The sequence below is a fragment of the Rattus norvegicus genome, chromosome 1 (assembly GCF_021556685.1).
Source record: "Rattus norvegicus strain SHRSP/BbbUtx chromosome 1, alternate assembly SHRSP_T2T, whole genome shotgun sequence".
Taxonomy (NCBI): Eukaryota; Metazoa; Chordata; class Mammalia; order Rodentia; family Muridae; genus Rattus; species Rattus norvegicus.
Genome location: NC_141534.1, coordinates 213,505,001 through 213,525,302, shown reverse-complemented (window position 1 = coordinate 213,525,302; position 20,302 = coordinate 213,505,001). Strand labels below are relative to the sequence as shown.

Here is a 20,302-nt window from a genome sequence, read left to right as displayed (position 1 = left end):
GTGGTAGTGCTGTTACACTCATGAACGTTTCCATAGACTCAAGGAAGGACAAAGTCTCCATGGGAGCCACAGTGGGTATTGAGACAAATATATTTTCAGCTACTAACCTAGTTCCAACCGGGAATCTGGAAAGGTTTACTTTCACAACAACACACAAAGTGTGGGCATAATAACCCACCTCACCTGCTGGTGTGTGAGGTCACTGTGACTGGTCTGCAGGCGACAGTGCTGCAGTAATTATGGAGAAGAGGGTTGGACAGGACACAAGTTTTCCCACTTCAAGCAGAAATACAGAAAAACAAAAACAAAACACCCCAAACAAACCCAGCTCCAACCTGACCCCCCTCCCATATCTCCTGTCTCAGGCCTGGCCTGGAAGAGCCCTGCTGGCCACCTGACCTGTGTGTGACTCAGGCAGAGTCCACCTGCAGAGCCTAGCTCTCTAACTTGAAGCTGGCTCATAACAACTTGAACGGAGTGGAGGTACTACTAAGCGTTTGAAAAGTGACCCATGCAGATCACTCAGACCTCACAGCTGACCTGGCCATGATGTGGGGCCTCCTGCTCCTCCCTCCCTCTGCACCAGCTTCCTCCGTGCAGACTCCCCAGGGCTGAGGCTTGCCACAGGCATTCCCCTTTACCAGCTTGCACTCTACTCAATTTTCAGCCCCTTGGACTTGAACTCGATGTGGAGAATCTGCGACAGGCACCTTCCGAACTCCTCCAGGACCATCTGTTCAGCCAAGCTTGGAGAGCAGCGCTCCTGCTCTGCCTCCTCACCCTGGGCCAGCAGGCAGGCACATGTGGCCTCCACTACCTCCCAGGAGATACAGGAGAAGGCTTGCCTGGGGAGAGAAACAGCCACTCAGCACCTTCTTCATTCAGCAGAGCAGTGCCTAATCACTCTAGTTCAGGCATCAATGGCCTGTAGGGAGGTCACCTACATCACCTCCCTCAAGGCCCAGGAAACATCTCAGAAGATCAGGACTGGATCTTTCCACACCCCAGAATGGATGGGGAGGGACTCACGAGGCCCCAGCCCTCTCTGAGGAATGATTGGTAGCTAATGGCTGCTGGGGCAAAGGGACATTTTCTTCAGGGGTATAGCCACTGATAAACTGCCAAGGCCCCAGGAAATAACTACCCCATGCACAGATGAAAAGCCCTAATTAAACACAGAAAGTCACATGCACACACATGCAAACACCAAATGTACGAAAAAGAAAAAAAACAGAGAGGAGGAGGAGAGTGAGTTTGGAAGAGGGATCAGAGGGATGGAGTCAGGGAAGACCGAGCAAGAGAGGGACTTATGATCACAACACATTTTATACATGTGTGAAATTGCTGGGGGGAAAAAGAAGCTATGTATGTCCCTTTCTGCTAATAAAACGGGTTTTATTTGAGCAGAGCCCACTGGCCCATGCCCATGACCCAGTTTGGGCTAGAGGGAGAGATGCTGTCTTAGCACACCAGAATAACTAACTGAATAGAAGAAAGCATGAGGCTGGGCCTTGGAAAGCAGCACAGGGACCCCATTACCACCTGGCAGAGTCTAAATGTCTTAGTGTAAGGCCACTGCCAGACCCAGAAGCTCATGTGCTTTGGTGGCAAATCCACATGTCACACAGGCTTGGCAGTGTAGGACTCCCAGTGTACAGATGCCCTCAGTTTCCTGCATTAAGTCAGCAGATGAGAGCTGGCAGTGTGACAGCCAGGGTGGGGGGCTGCTTGTCCTATTTGCAGGACATCAGGAACTGTAAAGTACCATGTGGCTCTCCTGTCACACCTGTGGGCACACCATGAGGACATCTCAACCTGGAACCCTGAAGAAGCAGCCAGTGTGGGCTGGGCTTTTTAGGACTTGGCATTTCATTTCCTCTCTGAGTTCTGGAGCAAGGATGCTTACCCAGGCAGCTCTGAGCAGGACTCACACTCAAACAACCCCAGAGAAGGCTGGCCCCAGGGTGGGGGATCATTATGGAGGATACGGTGGGAACACTTCTCACATCTCTAACTGAATAAGCCTGAGTTTGGCTTTCCAGAATGAAGCTGGTTCATTTGTGACATCCAAATGACTAACTGGATGGTTTTGGGTGGGTGTAACTGCATGCATGTGTGTGAAGGCTAGCGGTTCACTCTCAGGCTTGCAAAGCAAGGTTTTACCATTCATTGGTCTCCCCAGATGGTCCACCGTATTTTTTTAAATGTTTTTTTTTCAATTTATTTATTTAATGTATATGTGCTCTATCTACATGTACACCTGTGTACCAGAAGAGGGCATCAGATCCAGGTAAGATGGTTGTGAGCCACCATGTGGTTGCCAAGAATTAAACTCAGGACCTCTGGAAGAACAGACAATGCTCTTAACCGCAGTGCCATCTCTCCAGCCCCACCCATCATATTTTTAAGGATAGAGTCATTCATGGAGCTCATCAATGGGCTTACCTGGCTAGCCAGTGAGCCCAGCAGGTCCTCACGGTTATAGAGCAGGCTACCTTAGCCACAGTAGCCACTTTGCACACTGGGCTTCCATCTTCCTGCTTCTCCTGCCCCCACAGCCCTCCAGGCTCCAGCTAGTGCAGAAGCGGTTTCTAAGCCTCTCTCAGAACCACCCTCTAACTGTTCAGAGCACCTACCTATTTTTTCTCAGTCTTGGAGGTCCTGAGAATTTGGCTGGGGACAGATGGTGGCTGCTCTCAAAGTCCCCAGGCTCCATGTAGTGGGGCGTGCTCATCAGCATTTTTCGCTCTGGGCTTTCTTCATAGTTTTTGCAAGCAATGCATTTGCAAATGGAAGAACACGTGATTTTGGCCTGATGATAAAAAATGCTTTGATGAAATCAGGCTTCCCCCCACAAGCCACCCAGCACGCATTCACATCTGCTTGATGGGACTAGCTCAGACTAACACTAGAGGATGTTCAGCAGGGAAAGAAACAGACGTGGCAGCATTAGTGAGGTCATCATCCCAGTGCTCTAGACGTGGAGGCAGGAGAAGCACAAAGTCACAGTCCGTGTTCTTGGCTAGGGATCATGGTCCAGGCCAGCCTGTATGTACTACATGAGGCCTGCCTATCAAAACAAAATAGTGTCCTAGTTTTGTTTCCCAATGCTCTGATAAAATACCCCAAACAAAAGCAACTCAGGGGAGAAAGAGCTCACTTCAGCACACAGATCAAGGTTACAAGGACTTGAAGGTGCTAGAAGCAGCTAGGATCCACAATCAGGAAGCAAAGAATGATGACTGCTGGTGCTGCTTCTGAGCTCCCTCCCTCCACTTACACAGTCCAGGAATGAAGCTAGGAAATGGTGCTGGCCCTAGTAGGCAGGTCTTTCTTCTACCTCAAGATAATCCCCATAGCACATCCAGAGGCCTGTTTCCCAGGTGACTCTAGACCCTGCCAAGGTGACAGTTGAGTCTGACCATGGCATCCCTTAGATGCCTGTTTCCTAGTGGCTTTAGACCCTGCCAAGTTGACAGTCCCTATCATCACATTGGGAAGGACAGACAGGGATCGTGCATCCCCTTCTAGATTACAGCAAATGTTTTCTAACCACAAAGCTACTTGGATGTCTCTGCCTGTTCCAGGCAGCTGCCACTTGCCTCATAGCACTCACAGTAGTTCTTCAGGCAGCCTGAGCGCTTACAGTTGCACCCTTTGCTGTGTCGAAGCTTAGCAGCTCCCAGCCGGCCTTTCCCCATTTTTGGTTGGAAAGCCTCAGGATTTCTATCAAGACACGCCTAGGAGAGAACATGAGAGCCATCAGGAGATGCATGGGGGCCAGAAGCAAGGCTCTGTGCTCTGCAAGGGAAGGCCATGCAGGGGAAGCCACTGAAGACACACCAGAGGCTTCAAGGCTCCTGTGCCTCATCTCACACAGAACTGTGATAGTGGCTGGGTTCTAGAAGCACTGAGTCCTTTCTCTGCGCTTGATAGCCCAACATATGTACCGTAGAGAATGGTGCATAGTAAGGATGTGAAGAAAGCCAGGGTGCCTTTCATTTCATCCTGTTGGCAAACTTAGAAGCTTAAAACTGTAGAGGTGCTGGGTAGACAGTGTGTACATGGCCCAGAACAAGTGTGAGGCCAACATAACCCTTCCCATGGGACAGCACCACAAGTCTTTCGCTGTGGCGTGTGGCATTCTTTATTCATCTAGTTGGGTGACATCTAGGCAAACATTCAGCTGTCCGAGCATCTGCTAATCATTCCTCAGAGTAGCAGCTTTATCAAGCCATGTTCCCATCCCTGGCACATGAGAATCCTGATCTCACACTAGCAGATCGCATTCACTGCCACATAAAGAATAATCAACTGCTGTGAGGCTCAGGGCCATGGCCACTCTCTTGTCCTCTGGGTCTGGCCATATTAATCGGTAAGATACCCCTATATGATATACCACAACTCAAGATGGGGAAATAAACAGTTGTAGAGGGGGATAAAAGACAGACTGACCAAGGCTCAGGGTCATTGCTGTTCCTTTGAACAGGATAATACCTTCCAGACTTAACTGATGGCTCTTGAGGGCCCTGGAAGTGTCTGACTGGAGAAGTTGGCAGGCCTAGCCTAGCTGTCCCTTCCATTCCCTGGTCCTTGTGCCCACAGGAAGGCATAGATATAACATTCTCCTACAGTTAGCCTGCAAGCTTAGATCTCCTTGAACCTGAAGCTAAAGGAATGAAAACTTAAAGTCTGTGAGGTCCAACCAAGTGCTCCCCATCCTCAGGTGATACAGTGTACCTCCCCACAGGGCACAGCACTACCACAGTCATGGAGCTAGAGCTGAGAGAAACTGCAGCACTTCTCAGACTATGCTGCAGTCCTGAAGTGCCCCAGATTGCTGGGTATCACTTTAGCCCTGGTCACTGCGCCTGTCTATGCTTCTGCCTGAATTGAACTCTAGAGACCATTCACAGACAGCACTGGTAATGCTCTGCCAAGTGCATTACCTTAATGGCTTTGAAGCGCTCGAGCTCGTGGCGCAGGTTGTTGCAGCTGCAGCTGTTGCAGAAGTCCCCACTGGAGAAGCAGTCACAGTACCTGTGAGGGAGAGCTCACTGAGTCATGCATAGGCAGACTAAGGTGAAAGTACACATACGAGGACAGGTGACTTAGTTTAGGGGCTTCCTTTTGACTTTTTATATGAAAAATAGAATTGCAGGGTCTTCTAACTACTAACACAGAAGAAAGACAAACTAGTAAAGCCATTGGCTTTCAAGCACTGTTTGAAGCAACACCATTTCCTGGAAGACATGCTGCCCATCGTTGCTCCCCTGCTCTCTGCTCTCCTCCACTCTCCCTGACACAGCAGTGAGTAGACACAGAGCTATTTCTACCAAGCTGTTACCACAGCTTCTTCTGGGCAGCACTGCTCCCCTCTGCTAACAACCCTGACCCATCAAGTTGGCATAGCAACATCAGTGGCAGCAGGGAGAAACTGAGTGTGGCACTCTTGCTGGTCTCAGGCTTCTGCACCATGATCATTTAAGGATTAAGGTACAAGGGACAGGCATCCTCTGCCATCAATCGGCTCCCATTGTTGCCTGGGAAACCCCATGGACAGCCACTACCACTCGAATGTTGTATTCCCTTTTTGTCAGTGAAGTATCAGTGAACACTGAATGGTGAGTGACAGCTGCCACCTCTAGGTCTACGTCACTCCGGGGTGGCTGATGGCAATGATTTCTGGGTCATTCTGTCCAGTTACTATGGAGAGGTGAAAATGTTGTTCAAGGATGTGCCTGCACTGCCCTGTGCCAGGGTTTGGTTTGGCAGCAGACCAAACTGGTTGAGACTTTGTGTTGTCCAACTTGGGAACCACAGCCCCAGGGGAAGTAAAGACACACCCCAGAGGAAGCCCATCCTCATGCTAAACCACAAATAATTCCTTCTCCTACTCCTCACTGATAAACTTCATAGGAAAATGCAGCCACAGGACATAGGTGACCAGGGGAGTAGAAACTCAAGAAAGCAACAGTGACTCAGACAAACTGGAGCCTTGAATGCCAGTGCTGGGAGCTCCAGACTCCAAATGACCCAGTCTCCTAACATGGGAAAGAAGAGGGAGTACAGGCCTGTCACCCCAACTCTCAGGAGAGCAAAACAGGAGGACCAGGAGTTCAAGGCCAAGTTGCTTTGCATGAGACCCTGTCTCAAAACACTGCCAGATGTGATACTCCCAGTACTTGGAGGCAGAAGCAGATGGATCTCTCAGAGTTCTAGGCCGGCATGATCTACATGGTGAGTTCCAGAACAGACAGGGCTACAGAGAGACCCTGTTTCAAATTCCCCAAAACCAAACCAAACCAAACCAAACCAAACCAAACCAGAGACAGCAGAACCAAACCAAACCAAACCAGCAAAACCAAAAAGCCTGCTCTACAAACTATTTACAGTCATTGTACAAACTGGCTCAAATTTCAGAGTGTGCCCCACTGAGGAAGATGCCCTCAGTTCAGTGAGAGACCCCTTCTTGCTCTGTGAAATGATGGAGTAAAGATTATGGAGGCTGGCATGGCTGCTCATCAAAACTGCTGCCACAGAAGTGAGCCTCACACGAGGAGGCAGCCCTAAGCACATTATGAAGCAAAGCACTGCTACGGCATGTTTATCAAAAGGAACTCAGGCCTCAGCTACAGTCCACTCCTTGACTCACCCCACATCCTATCTGTAGCTGTACCGACCTAGCTTCTGTCCTCACCCTCACCCCTACTTTTAGGTTCCAGCCCAGAGAGGGCCACATCAAGTCAGACTCACTCCAGTGTTTGCAGTCAACACCCAGTCTTCAGTATTATTTTGTAAAAGAAGTACCTCACTCATAACCTGTGCTGGCCTCAAACCCACTCTGTAGCCCAAGCTATCCTCAAAATTGTGGCAACTCTGTCTCAGTCTCCCAAGTACTGGGCTCTGCTTGTAAGACCCAGATCCAGCCTTCTGCGTTTCCAGTTTTGCACTCCTGTCCCTGCCCCCGGTAGACCTCCCTCAGCAGGAGCTCTGCAGTGAAAGAGTATGAAGGTGCAATATCAACCCATGTTCACTGGACAGCTTGCCCTGATTCCTCGCCCCTTTCCCTGGCTTGAGACTTCTGGGAGGGAGGATCTGCATCCTGGGGACAGAATTATTTAGAGAAAATTTCAATATGGATCAGGCCAAGCATTGGCCTTCAGAGACAGGGTGTGAGGGTGCCACATCACAGAAGAGGCAGAGGACACCAACCAAATCCTGCCACTGAAGCCTGGATACCTGGCATCACATCATGCCTGAAGTCACCTGGCCAGTCACCTAGCGTGGCCCTGCCTGCTGGTCTGGGAAAAGCGTCAGACCATGACTATGGAGTGCTAGCTGGGGCTGCAGCTGGCCTACATTGCACTGACTCCCACTCAGCCTTGGGACCCTTATCTTGGAAGGAAAGCATTTAATTTCAGATCAGGGATTTGGTGCAGTTACATGGCTCTTTAGACATTGTGTCCCATGAGCTCAGAGTGACCCTACAAAGATTAAAAAGGAAAATGTCTTCAGATGATTGGTCTGGAAAAAGACTCCTGTGTGTTTGTATGTGTACATAGTAGATGGTGATTGCGAGAGGGGAAAGATGCATGAAAACAAAAGGGGGCCACCAAGAGGGAAGTGGGGGGGCAGAGAAGAGCAGTGGCAGAGAGTAAGAACACAGTGTTGTGTGTGAAAATGCCACAACGAAGCCCATTAGTTTGTATGCTGGCTAAAAGTAAAATAAAATACAATAAAGAGGGAATGAGCTCTAACAGCTGGACAGGCAGCAGCCACTGTTGAGTGTTCTCTAAACACAGCCAGTGTAAGGCAGGGTCAGGTCCAGTGAGGGTGGGTCCCACAGCCGCCTACTGCTTTGCAGTCTTCCCAAGGCTCCACCTCTAACCTGCTCAGCCCTCCATTACTCTAGATGGGATTTCCCACCAAATCTGAACACTACAAAGTGGGCATCAAAGAGCTAGAGACGGGCTGGAGAGATGGATTGGTACGTAAAATGCTTGTCATGCAGGCATGTGGACCTGAGTTGCAACCCCAGGTCCACCACAAAAAGCTGGGTGTGCTGCTACACCCTATGATCCTAGCATGGGGGAGGCAGGGACGAGTGAGTCCCTGGCCTCACTGACCTCACCAACCAGTGAGTCTGGGTATCTTCCTTCATTGTGTTCCACCTTTTTTTTTTTTAAAGCACTTGATGTATATGTGTGTGTACCTAAGTGAAGATTATGTGCATGTAGTGCTCATGGAGGCCAGAAGACAGCACTGAATCCTCTGGAACTGGAGTTACAGGCAGTTGTGATCTGTTGGTCTATAGGCGGGTGTGGGTCCTGGGAACAGAGCCCAGATCCTCATTCAAGAACTGCAGCAAGCATTCTCCAGGGCCTTGCGCTTGCTAGGCAAGCGCTCTACCACTGAGCTAAATCCCCAACCCCTAACTGCAAACGTTCTTAACCACCGAGCCAGAGTCTCCTATTGGTCTAGAACTTGCCAATCAGGAAAACTGGCAAGAAAGATCCAGAGATACTTCTGTTCTTACTCTCAGTGAACACCACCATGCTCTGGCATGTTGTGTGGGGTCTGGGAATGGAACTCAGATCTTTATGCTTGCACAAGACTGACAACAGCCTTCTCCCCTGTCCTGGCAGTGGGTTTCCTGTGGTTGAAAGGATGTCTTGACGCACACTGTGAGCAGAGACAGGCCGTTGGGAATGGAAGCATAGAAGAAACCATTCCCTGGGCTTGAAATCACTGGGAAAGGCTTTTGTGGCTCTGACAGTGTCTGACTACTGTCTTAGTGGGACCAAAAGGCCTGCCAAGATCTGGATAACCTCACCTCTGCAGGGTACCACAAATGAGCTACACCTCTGGAGATGGCAACTGCCAGCTAACCTCATCATAACAAGTTGTTGTTGCACAAAAGATAGTGTCACCCATGGGGCAGGATTCACATCCATTACCTGGCAGGTATCTGAGTGCTAAAGTCAATCACCAAGTGTTATCTCAGGACGTTCTAGAATATAGTAACAAAAGGTAGACAGGTCAGCCAGTCAGCACCAGGCTCTGTGACTGGACCAAGCCACACACTTATCTTTTAGGCCCCAGTGAACTGCTTCTCTGTCCTCTAACAGGTGACAGTTTCCTTTTGATCTCTCAGATCTGGTTGACTATGAAGTCAAGAGGGCTGAGGAGCATGTAAAGGGGGAGGAAGGTAGGTTGGTTCAGACTGGGAATTTCCACACTGAAGCTACCAGGCCCAGATCTTCATACCGTACCCACCCTCCAGTCAGGACCCCACAGGGCTGGCTCAGTGGAGTGGCAGCTGGTCAGGTCATCACCACAGCACAACAATAGGCTCAAAGCCCAGGTGTTCCCTGGTGCATCCTCTAGGAGAGGGAACGTTTTTGGGCCCTGCAGAATTTTATTTAAAAAATGAAGACAGCACGTGAGACAAAGTCTAATAGAGAGCAGTGGTCGGAGAGAAGGAGAAACTGCTGCAAAGGCGCTGCTCCCTTGGAAAGCGCACCCGGCTGCTGCGGTGGAGCTCCACACACTGTGATTGTAAGCCAGCATCTGCTACTAGGTTCTGGACATGACAGAACATGGGGTGGGTCTCCTGATCACAACAAAGGTGTGGTGAGCCTCTCACATGGTCCCCTGCACAGCCTTGATGCTATCAGAAGCAGCTGTAAGCTTCGGAAGCCATCTCGTTTCTTCCTCCAGGATAAACAGCCACTGTAGGATGATCAACAAGAACGCCACCAATCCAGGTGTGCTACACTCACAGAGGAAAGCAAGAACCCATCCTGTCTCATTCTAGAACATTTGAGGAAAATCATCAGCCAACTATGTATAGCATTGCCCCAAATGTGCTTCAACCAAAGCCTCAGGTCCCACTGACTTGAACCTAACACTTGGACTTAACACTGTCTGTCTCCAGAGAGCATCTGACTTCTCTCCTGTCTGTCTCCAGACCCTTGTCTTACACTTGCCAATAACAGCACAGGCTCAGACAGCACAGCCAATACACGGTGACCCAACAGTTCCTGCCAGTGTGCTCAGTTTAACCAGCTGCAGCATACACAAAGCGTTAAACTGGACAGAGTGTACCTGGCTAAGTGTACCTCATGCCCACTTGAGACTATGGGACACAGAGGTAGCACTGTAACCTGTTACTACTGGGTTTGCTACTACTGTGTGATCTGCACTGTGACAGCCGAGAGGAAACTGTGTGTCACTACCCACCTGAGTGCACACCAAGACAGGACTACAGTCATGGGATCATGGAGCACAAATGGGGCAGCAAAGAGTAGAGGTAAAGCCAGGGTCTACCACTGATGTACTCACAGGAAGGTCAGTGGCCCTGCTTCGGGCATGGGGACAGGAGGACTACTGATGTTTCAGCAAAGTTAATCTTACAGTGCAACAGGACGTGCAGCTTACAAAGCAGCATCTAGATGCTTGCATCAAAGGCAGTGGCCTCAGATTTTAATCCTTACCCAGCCAGAGCTATTTTGGGTGGGCCTTGCAGAGCAGGTCCGGAGGGAAAAGCAGCCCCATTGACAGCCGATGGGAGAGCTCCGTTATCGACCTGGATAGAGGCAAAAGCAAGAATGGTCTTTTGAGAGTGTGTGGGAAGTGACAGCAGCAGCCACTACAGGTTGGTGTCACAACCAGGACTCATCTTGTACCTATTCCCACACTGGGGCCCAGGGCTCCAAGGGTACAAAGTCTCTGACCATGGGCATGGAGAGAACGGTTAGGGTGGGGACAAGCTAGGGAGCAGTGCATACAGCTGTCACTTAGGGAGACACTGTCATGGGACACTTTGTGTCCCTAAACCAGTAGTTGAAAATACAATCTGTTACAAATGTTCACAATTATTATCAAAGGAGACCTGGGCATCTGAAATGTCACTGGCAAACATTGTGTTTTGTTTTGTTTTTTTCTTTTTCAGACTTTGCAGCTGGACTCCATCTTTCTACTCACACCTTGTCTACCCTGACACCCTCTCAAAAAAAAAAATCCATGCTGCCACACTCAGGAGGGTGTCCTCTGTTCCCTCACCACACCTAGCATTTGTTCAGGCAGAGGGCCAGCAATGGGCACATATGGGATTCCTGGCTAATGCTGTGACTCTTGTCTTTCCCACAGCCTCATGTCCCTATTTCTGGTCTTCCATCCAGGGTCTGACACAGGTGTGAAGGGACAAATACTCGGCGGACATTTCACTATTGATTTTGAAAGTGTTAAGACAGGTTCTATGTAACCCAGGCTGATCTTGAACTTGATACACAGATGAGGATGACCTTGACCTCCTGAGCCTCCCACCTCTACTTCCCAACTGTTGTGATTATACAAACATGTGCCACAAGGCCTGGCTCTCACTGTTAACCTTATAACCTGAGGAGACATAGGTGCAGTGACTGGCATGCCAGGAGTTGATATCGAGTGTGCTTTTGTACTGACTCACCTGTGTGATGAGATTTAACTTTGCTGGTACTGGCAGAAGTCTTCCCACTAAAGTTGTCATTGGCTTAGGGAGCTCTGTAGGAAAACAACTGACATTAACTGACAGCAGACACTGAAAGGTGTAGGTCTACCATGGGCAAAGCTATTTAAACTTAACCTCATCTTAGGCCTTTTGTTTTTAATTTTCTTCATGCATGTGTGCATGTATGGGTACACGTCATGTATGTGCAGACACCCACACAGTCCAGAAGGTGTACCATCCCTTGGATCAGGGGTTACAGGCAGTTTGTGAGCCAAGTAAAGTGGATGTTGGGAGCTTGGACCTCCAGATAAACAGCAAGCACTCTTGACTGCTAAGCAATTTCTATAGCCCCATGATTTTAAGCAGGGTCTCATCAAGTCAGGAGCTCACCTCACTAAGCATGTAGTCCTTGAATGGCATAGAGAGGTTTTGTGATTTTTCTGTAGTCCCTTTTGGGCCAGTGTACTTTTTAAACTTCTTTTTTGCTCTGTTTTTCATCCTAAAGCTACTTGGCCTGAGCACCACAGGGGTCTACTACACTGAAAAATAAATAGTAGCACTGGCTTCTAAAACTGTGCTGAGGTACCCTTATATGACTCGGCAAATTCCCTGAACACCTTGAGGCAGCTTACATTTTCAATGAAGGTCTAGCAACAACTGTTGGGACCACATCCAGGATTCTCAATCTACGTATCTGCTGGTTTTGGTTGGTTTTTGTCATTGCTTTAAGTTGTTAGGATAGCAGTGCTTTCTAAACTCTCTAGACGAAGCCACTTGTACTTTGGTTCAAAGGCTCCATCAGGTAACATCCCTGGTGTATCCTCCTCCTCCTCCCTGCAGCCCTCCAGCGTGCACTTATTTCCTGCTCTGGGCCTCTGTATCCGTTCAGTAAAAGAAAGACTAAAGATCTTAGATGGGTTACAAGTAGCAGGAAGCAACAACTGAGAAAGAGCCTCTGTTCCTCCACAAGGACATTGAACTGAAGGACCTTCTGTGGGTCTCTAGGGATCAGGACTTGGGCATGAGAAAACCCACCTCCCTGCACACTAAGCATCATAGACATAGCTTGGACTTTGGGGAGATGATGTGAGAATCCAGGATGATGAGCATTAGAGGACCCCCAGAGGTAAGACCCAGACCTAGATAAGGACATCAAGGAGGGAGTATGGAGACAGAGTATTACACTTTTTGTCCTCGGCTCCAAACTGGTTGAACTTGAAATTAGCCTGACACTGTTGGATGGTTATCTCCCATCACAGCAGCCTGAGACCCTGTGGTTTACACAGAGAGGCTCTCTGCCAAGGCCAAGGCAGGGGCTTGGTTAGACAGGCCCAAGACATCATTTAATCTTTCACTAAGCATTCATCAGCTTTGAAGTGTAGATCAGGCCCTTTGGGATCAATTATAAGTGTGAGGAGTTGGGTAAGTGACTGTCATATAGGTCACTGGAGAGCCAGGTTGGAACTCCTGAGGGTAAAGCAGAGGGATCACCCTTATTGATTACACAAATTGTTCCTATTAAAATGCCAATAATTTAAAGCATATTTGAACAGCCAGGCCTTGAGCCACTGGGTAGGCTGATAATGTTTCAGGCCAGCCACATCTGCTGGCCTAGAGGGACGAAGCAGATCCAGATTGATGAGAACTGTCACTCATTAGAAGGGAAGGCAGTGGAGGAAGCTAGATGAGAGTCGCTTTAGGCTGTGGTTGGCTGTTTCACAAGCACTCATTTAATACACTATTGGCCTGTTTTATTGTTACTCTGTGTGTGTGGGTAGAGAGTACAATGTTTTGGGATGTTGTTCAGTAGCCATCTACCTTTTCTGGGTTTCTTACTGGTCTGGAACTCAGCAAGTGACCTGGGCTGACTGGCCGGCTACTGACAGAGCTTCTTCCTCTCTCCTCATATTCTTTTTTTTTTTTTTTTTGGTTCTTTTTTTCGGAGCTGGGGACCGAACCCAGGGCCTCGAGCTTCCTAGGTAAGTGCTCTACCACTGAGCTAAATCCCCAGCCCCTCTCCTCATATTCTTAGACATGAGCCCAACAGGCTCCTCTGCTGTCCCATTCCTCACCACCTCCAGTGCGAGTGGCCCAGAGCAGCCTTTGCACCATGGTACCTGATTGTGGGAAGCTGCTCTGGTCATCATATTGAGGAAGCAGATGGAGCGCTTTGAGCTCCCTCGCACCACAGTTGTCTATGCAGAGCATCTGGGCACCTCCTTTCAGCTGACAAATCACCTGAAATGACAGGGTAGAGAGGGCAGATGACTCTAGTTCAGAGCAGGAACAGACCAAAATCTGAGAAGTCTTTCCCTGGGGTTTAAATGAGGGAGGAAGGTAGCTGTTTTCCATGTCTTCCTCTACCCTAACTGCTGTTCCCTAGCTTCAACTCCATGAATTCCTGTGACCTTTCTACACTCATAGGTTGCTCCTGCATCCTCTGAAGGACTTGACTATGGACTGAGATTTCTTCTTGATGTCCACAACCTAGTGAACAGGGATCCGCCTGTTCCCTGAACCTCAATTTCCCACCTCTGAGACCCCTGGGGGCTAAGCACATCTGTAGAATTCACTTTAATTTGCTGTGTATTCTTCTCTGCTGCAGAGCCAGGCCATTATCTAACAGGTGACTTTGTGGATTATTTTTATGTCTGTTGCTTTATTTCCTATAAATACAGTTAATAAAGATGAAGCCAGTGACTGGAAACTAACTAAGAAACCAACACTGTCAGACCCCATGTGGGTCCTGAGCACTCATCCCCAGCAAGCCAGGTGCCCAACAGAGCCACCAGTCCAGGCACTGATGGAGTGCCCTGCACATCCAGCTGTACTGGGGTGTGTGGTATGGAGACTGTCAGGAGAACTCAAATAGGTACAAAGGACAGAAGTCATCTGGAGAACACCATGAAGCTGCTAGAAGAAGAATGCAGGTTTCAGGGCAAATGCTCAAGTCACTCTGACACTGGAAGAGGTCAGTGGCCTACACAGCTGCAGCTGTTGGAGGACTATGTGGCCACCTAGAGGCATGCACTAAACTGGGAACAGCCTAAAGGGATGCCCAGCTCTGGGCTCCACAGTCAGAGATGGCAGGTGCCACCCTATAGTATGGGAAGAGTCAGAGTCCTTTGTCTTCTGGCTTCTGAAGGTCCTAGGAAAGCTCTCATCAGAACCTGGGGTCCAAATAAGTCTTGGACACAGACTGGTACTAGTGTTTGCACCCCAAAGACAGACTTCACAAGGACATTATTTCAAGTGTTTCTGGGGAAGCCTTATCTGGAGTGGCTCAAGGCTCTGAGGCTGTGCTGCTGTGTAACCCAGCTGGGCTGAAGTGCTGGGGATTCCATCTCCAGAGCAGTTCTAGAAGTGCAACACACCACGCCTAGAGCTAAGACAGCAGTGAGGCATCTGTTATCTAGGACAGCCATAGAAGGACTGCCTGCAGGGTTGAGGTAAGGAAATGACTTCACACAGGTAGTCCCCAGAGGTGGCCATTACACCACTGTCACTGGCAACCTGGAAACAGGCAGAAAGGTTGGTTTATGCCTGAAGCTGTAGAAACACAGTGTTGGAGAAACCATCACTCCAAACCCTAGGGCAGACTGTCCCCACCTTAGTTCCTAACACTCTACACAGACAGCAGACAGCATGACCCCCTATGGGAAACAGGAATGTCCCAATCCTCATTTGATTTTCTAAGGAGGGGCAGAGATGAGAATCTTGGGGGAGGGAGTTGAGGGTTCAAGTTTACTCTCCCCCTTTGTAGACAGACAAGCAAAGAATACTGACTTAGCCAGTAAGCAACAGTGGGAGGCAGGGACCTTGGACTGGCTGAGTGATGCCTTGTTTTTTTGTTTGTTTGTTTGTTTGTTTTTTCCATAGTTACCATGGGGCTGGAGTCTTTTTTCCGAGGGCAGCCGGAGGCCTCCTCTGCCTCCTGGGATGATGAGAACTTGCAGCAGGATTCCTGAGCCAGAGGGGCCTGGAAAGCTGCATCTTCAGGGCTGCTGCCTGGCACACCGCCACCTGCCTCTTTGATTTCTACCTGGAAAAGCAAAAGGCAATGGTTTTGGATGCAGAGGCATGCACTGATGTGATAGCACATGGAACACTGAAGTCTGAGCGTGGGGGCAGCTGCAGAGAAAGGACTGCCCTGGCCCTCAGCCCTGGAACCATTTTCTCCTCTGAGAAATAAAGGGAACTAGCCATCTGAGCAGTCTCAAATGGAGGCCTGAGAACAGTCATCAATTCTGGGGTGTGCAGAGAAACAGGAGCTGGGAACACACTGAGAGCCTGAATCAAAAAGAAAGAAATAGGACCAGCAAGATAGCTCAGTAGGTAAGAGCACTTGCCACTGAGCCTGACAACCCAAGTTCGAACTCCAGGACACATATGGTAGAGAAAGTCAACTGTTGGAAATTGTCTTCTGACCTCTACATGTGCACTGTGGATCATGCTCCCACACACAAATACATCTAATTATAAAATAAATAAATGAGACAAAATTATATTTACTAAGAATCAATGAGATTTAAAAGCTGAAAGGTCCCAATGGCTACAAAATTTACATCAGACTTGAGTGGTCCAAACCTTAGAAGAAAATGCAGCTAGATTTTGAGTGATAGCCTTATGCAGACATTTCAGATTTTAAGGAAACTTACACTTCTTTCCTGCTTGCTGCCTTGGGAACCTGCCAGTGGTTCATTGGAGTCTCACTGAAAGGACTTCCCCTACCCACAAACACACACTCACCTCTTTATCAGCAGCAAATATCAGAACTATTTAAACGACAGCAGCAGTGCTTCTCCAGACTGAACCTAACACATGAAAATCTGTGCCAAGGATTCCCACAGAAAGAGCCAGGAATGCTGGCCTGAGCCTGGGACTTTAGCCCTTTGGTTGGAAAGGAGGAGCAGGAGTGAAGTTCATGTGCAGGGACCCAGAGTTCAGGGCCAGCCTAGGCTATGGGACTCTGCCTCGAAAAACCAAAACCAAAACAAAGGCCTACAAAAGGGTATTGGTGACTCACTCTGAAGAGTTACTAGACTAGAAAGAACAATTCCATTGTCTAAGCAATAAATATACCTATGCTTTATCTATTTTTTAATTGATGATTAAGAAATAGTCTAAAAGTTCCAAGAGTGACTTCAAAGACAGCTCATGGATTAAGAGCACTTTTGCTCTTGCAGATGACCTGGGTTCAGTTCACAGCACCCACATCGTGGCTCACAACTGGTGGGTGATTTCTGGACTCCTGCAGCACTGCGTCTACATGCAAAACTCACACATTAAAAATTAATCTTTTTAGAAATTAAAAAAGCGTGTTTTGTCACCCAGTAATCAATCCTGGATTACATGAGAACTTGTCTTCCACACTGGCTTACTCCCTCCCTCTTCCACCCTCAGAGGGAGAGGAGAGCTAGGACTGGTAGGAGGTGCTGGACCAGCTCCTACTTAAGGTAAACAGAACTGCTGGCATTTGGAATCATTAGAAATCAAGAGGAGGCCTCTGCATTGGGATGAGGCTGAGCTAGAAGGTTCCTGTGGGGAAGGCTAGAGACCCACCTTCCCTGTAAATTGAACGGGGAACAGGATTTTTGGATCCTGAGCTCCACTAGCTCTGACATTGCTGTACAAAGTCATACTGTCATCTCCTTAGAGATTTAAAAGAAAACTCCATTGCAGCTTACTTTAGACCTGGCACACTTGACTGGGGGAGGAGCCCAGCTTTCCAAGCAGGGGTCTTTGGGGGTTGACCGATGTGCCGGGTTTCCTTTAAAAGGTTGATTCCTTTCTATTGGCAAGAGAGTAGAGGGGTTGGGGATGTGGCTCAATTGGAAGAATGCTTGACTAGCATAAGGTAGGCCCTGGGTGTGATTCCCAGCATTGTAATCCTAGCACTTAGGAGGTAGAGGCAGGAGAATCAGAGGTTCAAGGTCATTCTAAGCTATATATAGCAATTTTAGGGAATAGTAGCTGGCTGAGAAGCAGAATTCATCAAGACATAGGTTTAAAGAACTGTCCCTTATTTTACAGAGGGGGGAAATCATCATCTGATAATGTTTTTGGTGTGAACAAGCATGTATCTAAAAAAACAATCCACCTTAACCTCAAACTACCAGGCTGAAGACTATCTTAGTAACACACAAAAGGCCCTGGGTCGTCGCATCCCTGCTGGGGTCGGGGGTCCAACAAGCAGGAATGATGCAAAGCAGGTGTCCAATACAAACACCTACTGTGGTGGCATAGCTATAAACTCTTCTAGTGTGGCACAGTCACCTGAAAGGGAAAAGGCTGGGCAGGAAAGAGGCGGGATGCCTCTTGAGGTAACCCTTGTGGTAACCCTTGTAATGGCTGTGCCCTAACTCCCCTGAAATCATGCGGCCTGGGGCTAGCCCTCAGGGTATGCACGTGGAGATGCTGCGCGACCGCGCCCCTGCCTGCGCTTACTGGGATCACGCGCACTCCGGCGCTTAGCGGCAACAGCGCGGGCCCGCGAGCACCGGGAAGTAACGACGACAGCACGTGCACGCTGTAGGCGGGAGGCGGAGCGGCGTCGTCTGAGCTGCGGAGCTCGGGCAGCCCCGGGAAGTCGCCAAGCAAGGCGGCCGGTACCTCAGCGCCCGGCGGGGGGCTGAGCGCACGCAGCAGCGGCTCCCCCGGCTCGGTGGCGCCCAGGTAGGCGTCGGCCAGCACCGGCAGCTCATCCCGATCGGCCGCACCCCCCGCGGGGCTCAGCGCCAGCCCGTCCGCGAACGCACGCTCCGACCCGAACAGCTCAGCGCCCAGCTCGTCTTCGGGGCCAGTCATGGCGCCGAGCAGCGCGTCCTCCATGGCCACGGGGACCGGAGTACAGCGACACGACGCGGCCGCCCAGCTCCTGAGAGGTTGGACGGACCGTTGACCGTTAGGAAAGGGGGCGGGGCCCGTCTCTGACTGAACGGGGCGGGGCCTGGGCTGTGGTGGGCGGAGCCTCGGCCAAGATGACAGGAGCCTGGGGTGTGGTAGGTGGGAGCCTATAGTGGGCGGGGCCTTGCGGGTCAGGTTAGGCTCTAACTCTTGGTGGGCGGGGCCTGAGCATGATGGGAGAGGCCGTGGTTGGCAGGCAAGGCCTGTAGTGCAGCCTTTCTGTATGCTTGAATGGAGACTGAAGGGACTGGGTATCAGCCAACCTCTCCTATCCCCAGTAGGGGAAACTGAGACTCCCAAGGGGGTGGTTCTCTCTCTCTTTTTTAAACTTCGAGAATTTCATAGGTGTGAACTGTATATTATTTTCACCCTGCCCTTCCACTTGTTTTAAAGTCCTGATCCCAGTAGGTAGCCCTGGCTGGCCAGGACTCACAGAGCTCCGCCTGCCTCTGCCTCTCAAAAATTGGGGTTAAAAGCATGACTGACATCCCAGGAAAGTTGAAGCAGTGTTAGGCGGGCCTCCCGGCTTGACCTCTGACCACTGTTCAAGGCTATGTTTAACAAGCTGAGGCCCGGGGTTGGGGATTTAGCTCAGTGGTAGAGCGCTTGCCTAGGAAGCACAAGGCCATGGGCTCGGTCCCCAGCTCCGGAAAAAACAAAAAAACAAACAAACAAACAAAAAAAAAAACCAAAAAAACCCAAAAACAAGCTGAGGCTCCGCCCACCCCTGTCCAGGCCCTGCCCTGGCCAGTCAGAGATGGGTCCCAGTCTAACCTCTCGGGAGCGTGGCAAAACCGAGTTAACCGGTGCTGGGAAGTAAGTTTAGGTCCTCAGCAAAAACAGTAAGTGCTATTAACCTCTGAGCCATCTTCCTGCCTGTTTATTATTACTTATACAGTACTGGAGATTGAATCGAGGGCCTCCTACATGCTGGGCAAGCACTCTGCCTTTGAACTTGCTACCTTGTCTCAGTCTCCCCAGTAGTTGCAATCAAACCTGTGCCATCAGGTTTTGCTTGCAGGGTTTGTTTTTGTTTACTTACGCTTATTGCTATGTGTATGTACATGTGTGGACACACCACGGCCTTAGTCCGAAGGAAAGCAAAACTTACCAGAGTGGAGAGTTGAGTCCACTGTGTGGGTTTCGGGATCAAACTCAGGTTGGCAGGTTGGCAGCAAGCACCTTTACCCACAGAGCTGTCTATCTCATCAGCCATTTAAGGCTTTTGTTAGTTTGAGACAGGGTCTTGTCACATGGCTCTAGTTGGCCTGGTGATCACTATTTAGTCCAGGCTGGCTTCCAACTTATTTATTTATATCTTTTAAGGTAAGGTCTCATGTGGCCCAAGCTTCCTTGACCTTACTATGTAATCAAGGGCAATCTTGAAGTTCTCATTTTCCTGCTTCCACCTGCTGAGTGCTAGGATTATAGGCGTACACCACTATAATCAGGCTATTTAGTATGGGAATTAAACCCAGGGCTTCTTGCATGTGAGGCAAGCACTCTCTAGGCTGATCCACATCCCCAGGTTGGCAGTGAGAATTTCTTTACACCTCACTATTCCCATATCTTTGGAAGGGATTCTACACAATGCTCTGGTGGCTTCCTCCAGTTAAAAGGAGGAGAGCCCCCACTCAGTTACACGCTACGAGAGTCTCCCACCAAAGGTTTCAATGGAAGATGAGGCTGACATCCTCTCATGCACCAGATTGCCCTGCCAGCTCCAACACTCCTGTTGTCTGTGTACATGTTCCACGGCTGGAATAAGCACACTGCATTAAGGGGCAGGCCTGGGAATCAGTGCATTAAGCCAAAACTGCTGGGAAGGCATGGGAAGGAGTCTTCAACACCTACCCACCAGATAAACACAGACACTGGCGTGTCGCCAGGCTGGTCAGAATG

The 20,302-nt window shown here is 49.5% G+C and overlaps 1 protein-coding gene across 2 annotated transcripts; it reads right to left on the bottom strand.

The window, feature by feature from the left end:
- Positions 1-72: 72 nt before the first annotated feature.
- Tesmin (testis expressed metallothionein like protein) lies at positions 73-18,407 on the bottom strand. 2 transcript variants are annotated; one of them, NM_001012069.2, is made up of 9 exons: positions 17,942-18,363; positions 15,378-15,536; positions 13,612-13,732; positions 11,474-11,547; positions 10,500-10,591; positions 4,950-5,040; positions 3,603-3,740; positions 2,637-2,812; positions 73-845 (listed from the first exon to the last, which is right to left on the bottom strand). In NM_001012069.2, the coding sequence occupies exons 1-9, from the start codon at positions 18,323-18,325 to the stop codon at positions 653-655; spliced, it is 1,428 nt and encodes a 475-aa protein (NP_001012069.2). In that variant the 5' UTR covers positions 18,326-18,363; the 3' UTR covers positions 73-652. The 2 variants fall into 2 exon arrangements, with proteins under 2 accessions (NP_001012069.2, XP_087418462.1); XM_087562336.1 differs by lacking the exons at positions 73-845; positions 2,637-2,812; positions 3,603-3,740; positions 4,950-5,040 and adding an exon at positions 9,401-9,735 and having other exon boundaries at positions 17,942-18,407.
- Positions 18,408-20,302: the final 1,895 nt, after the last annotated feature.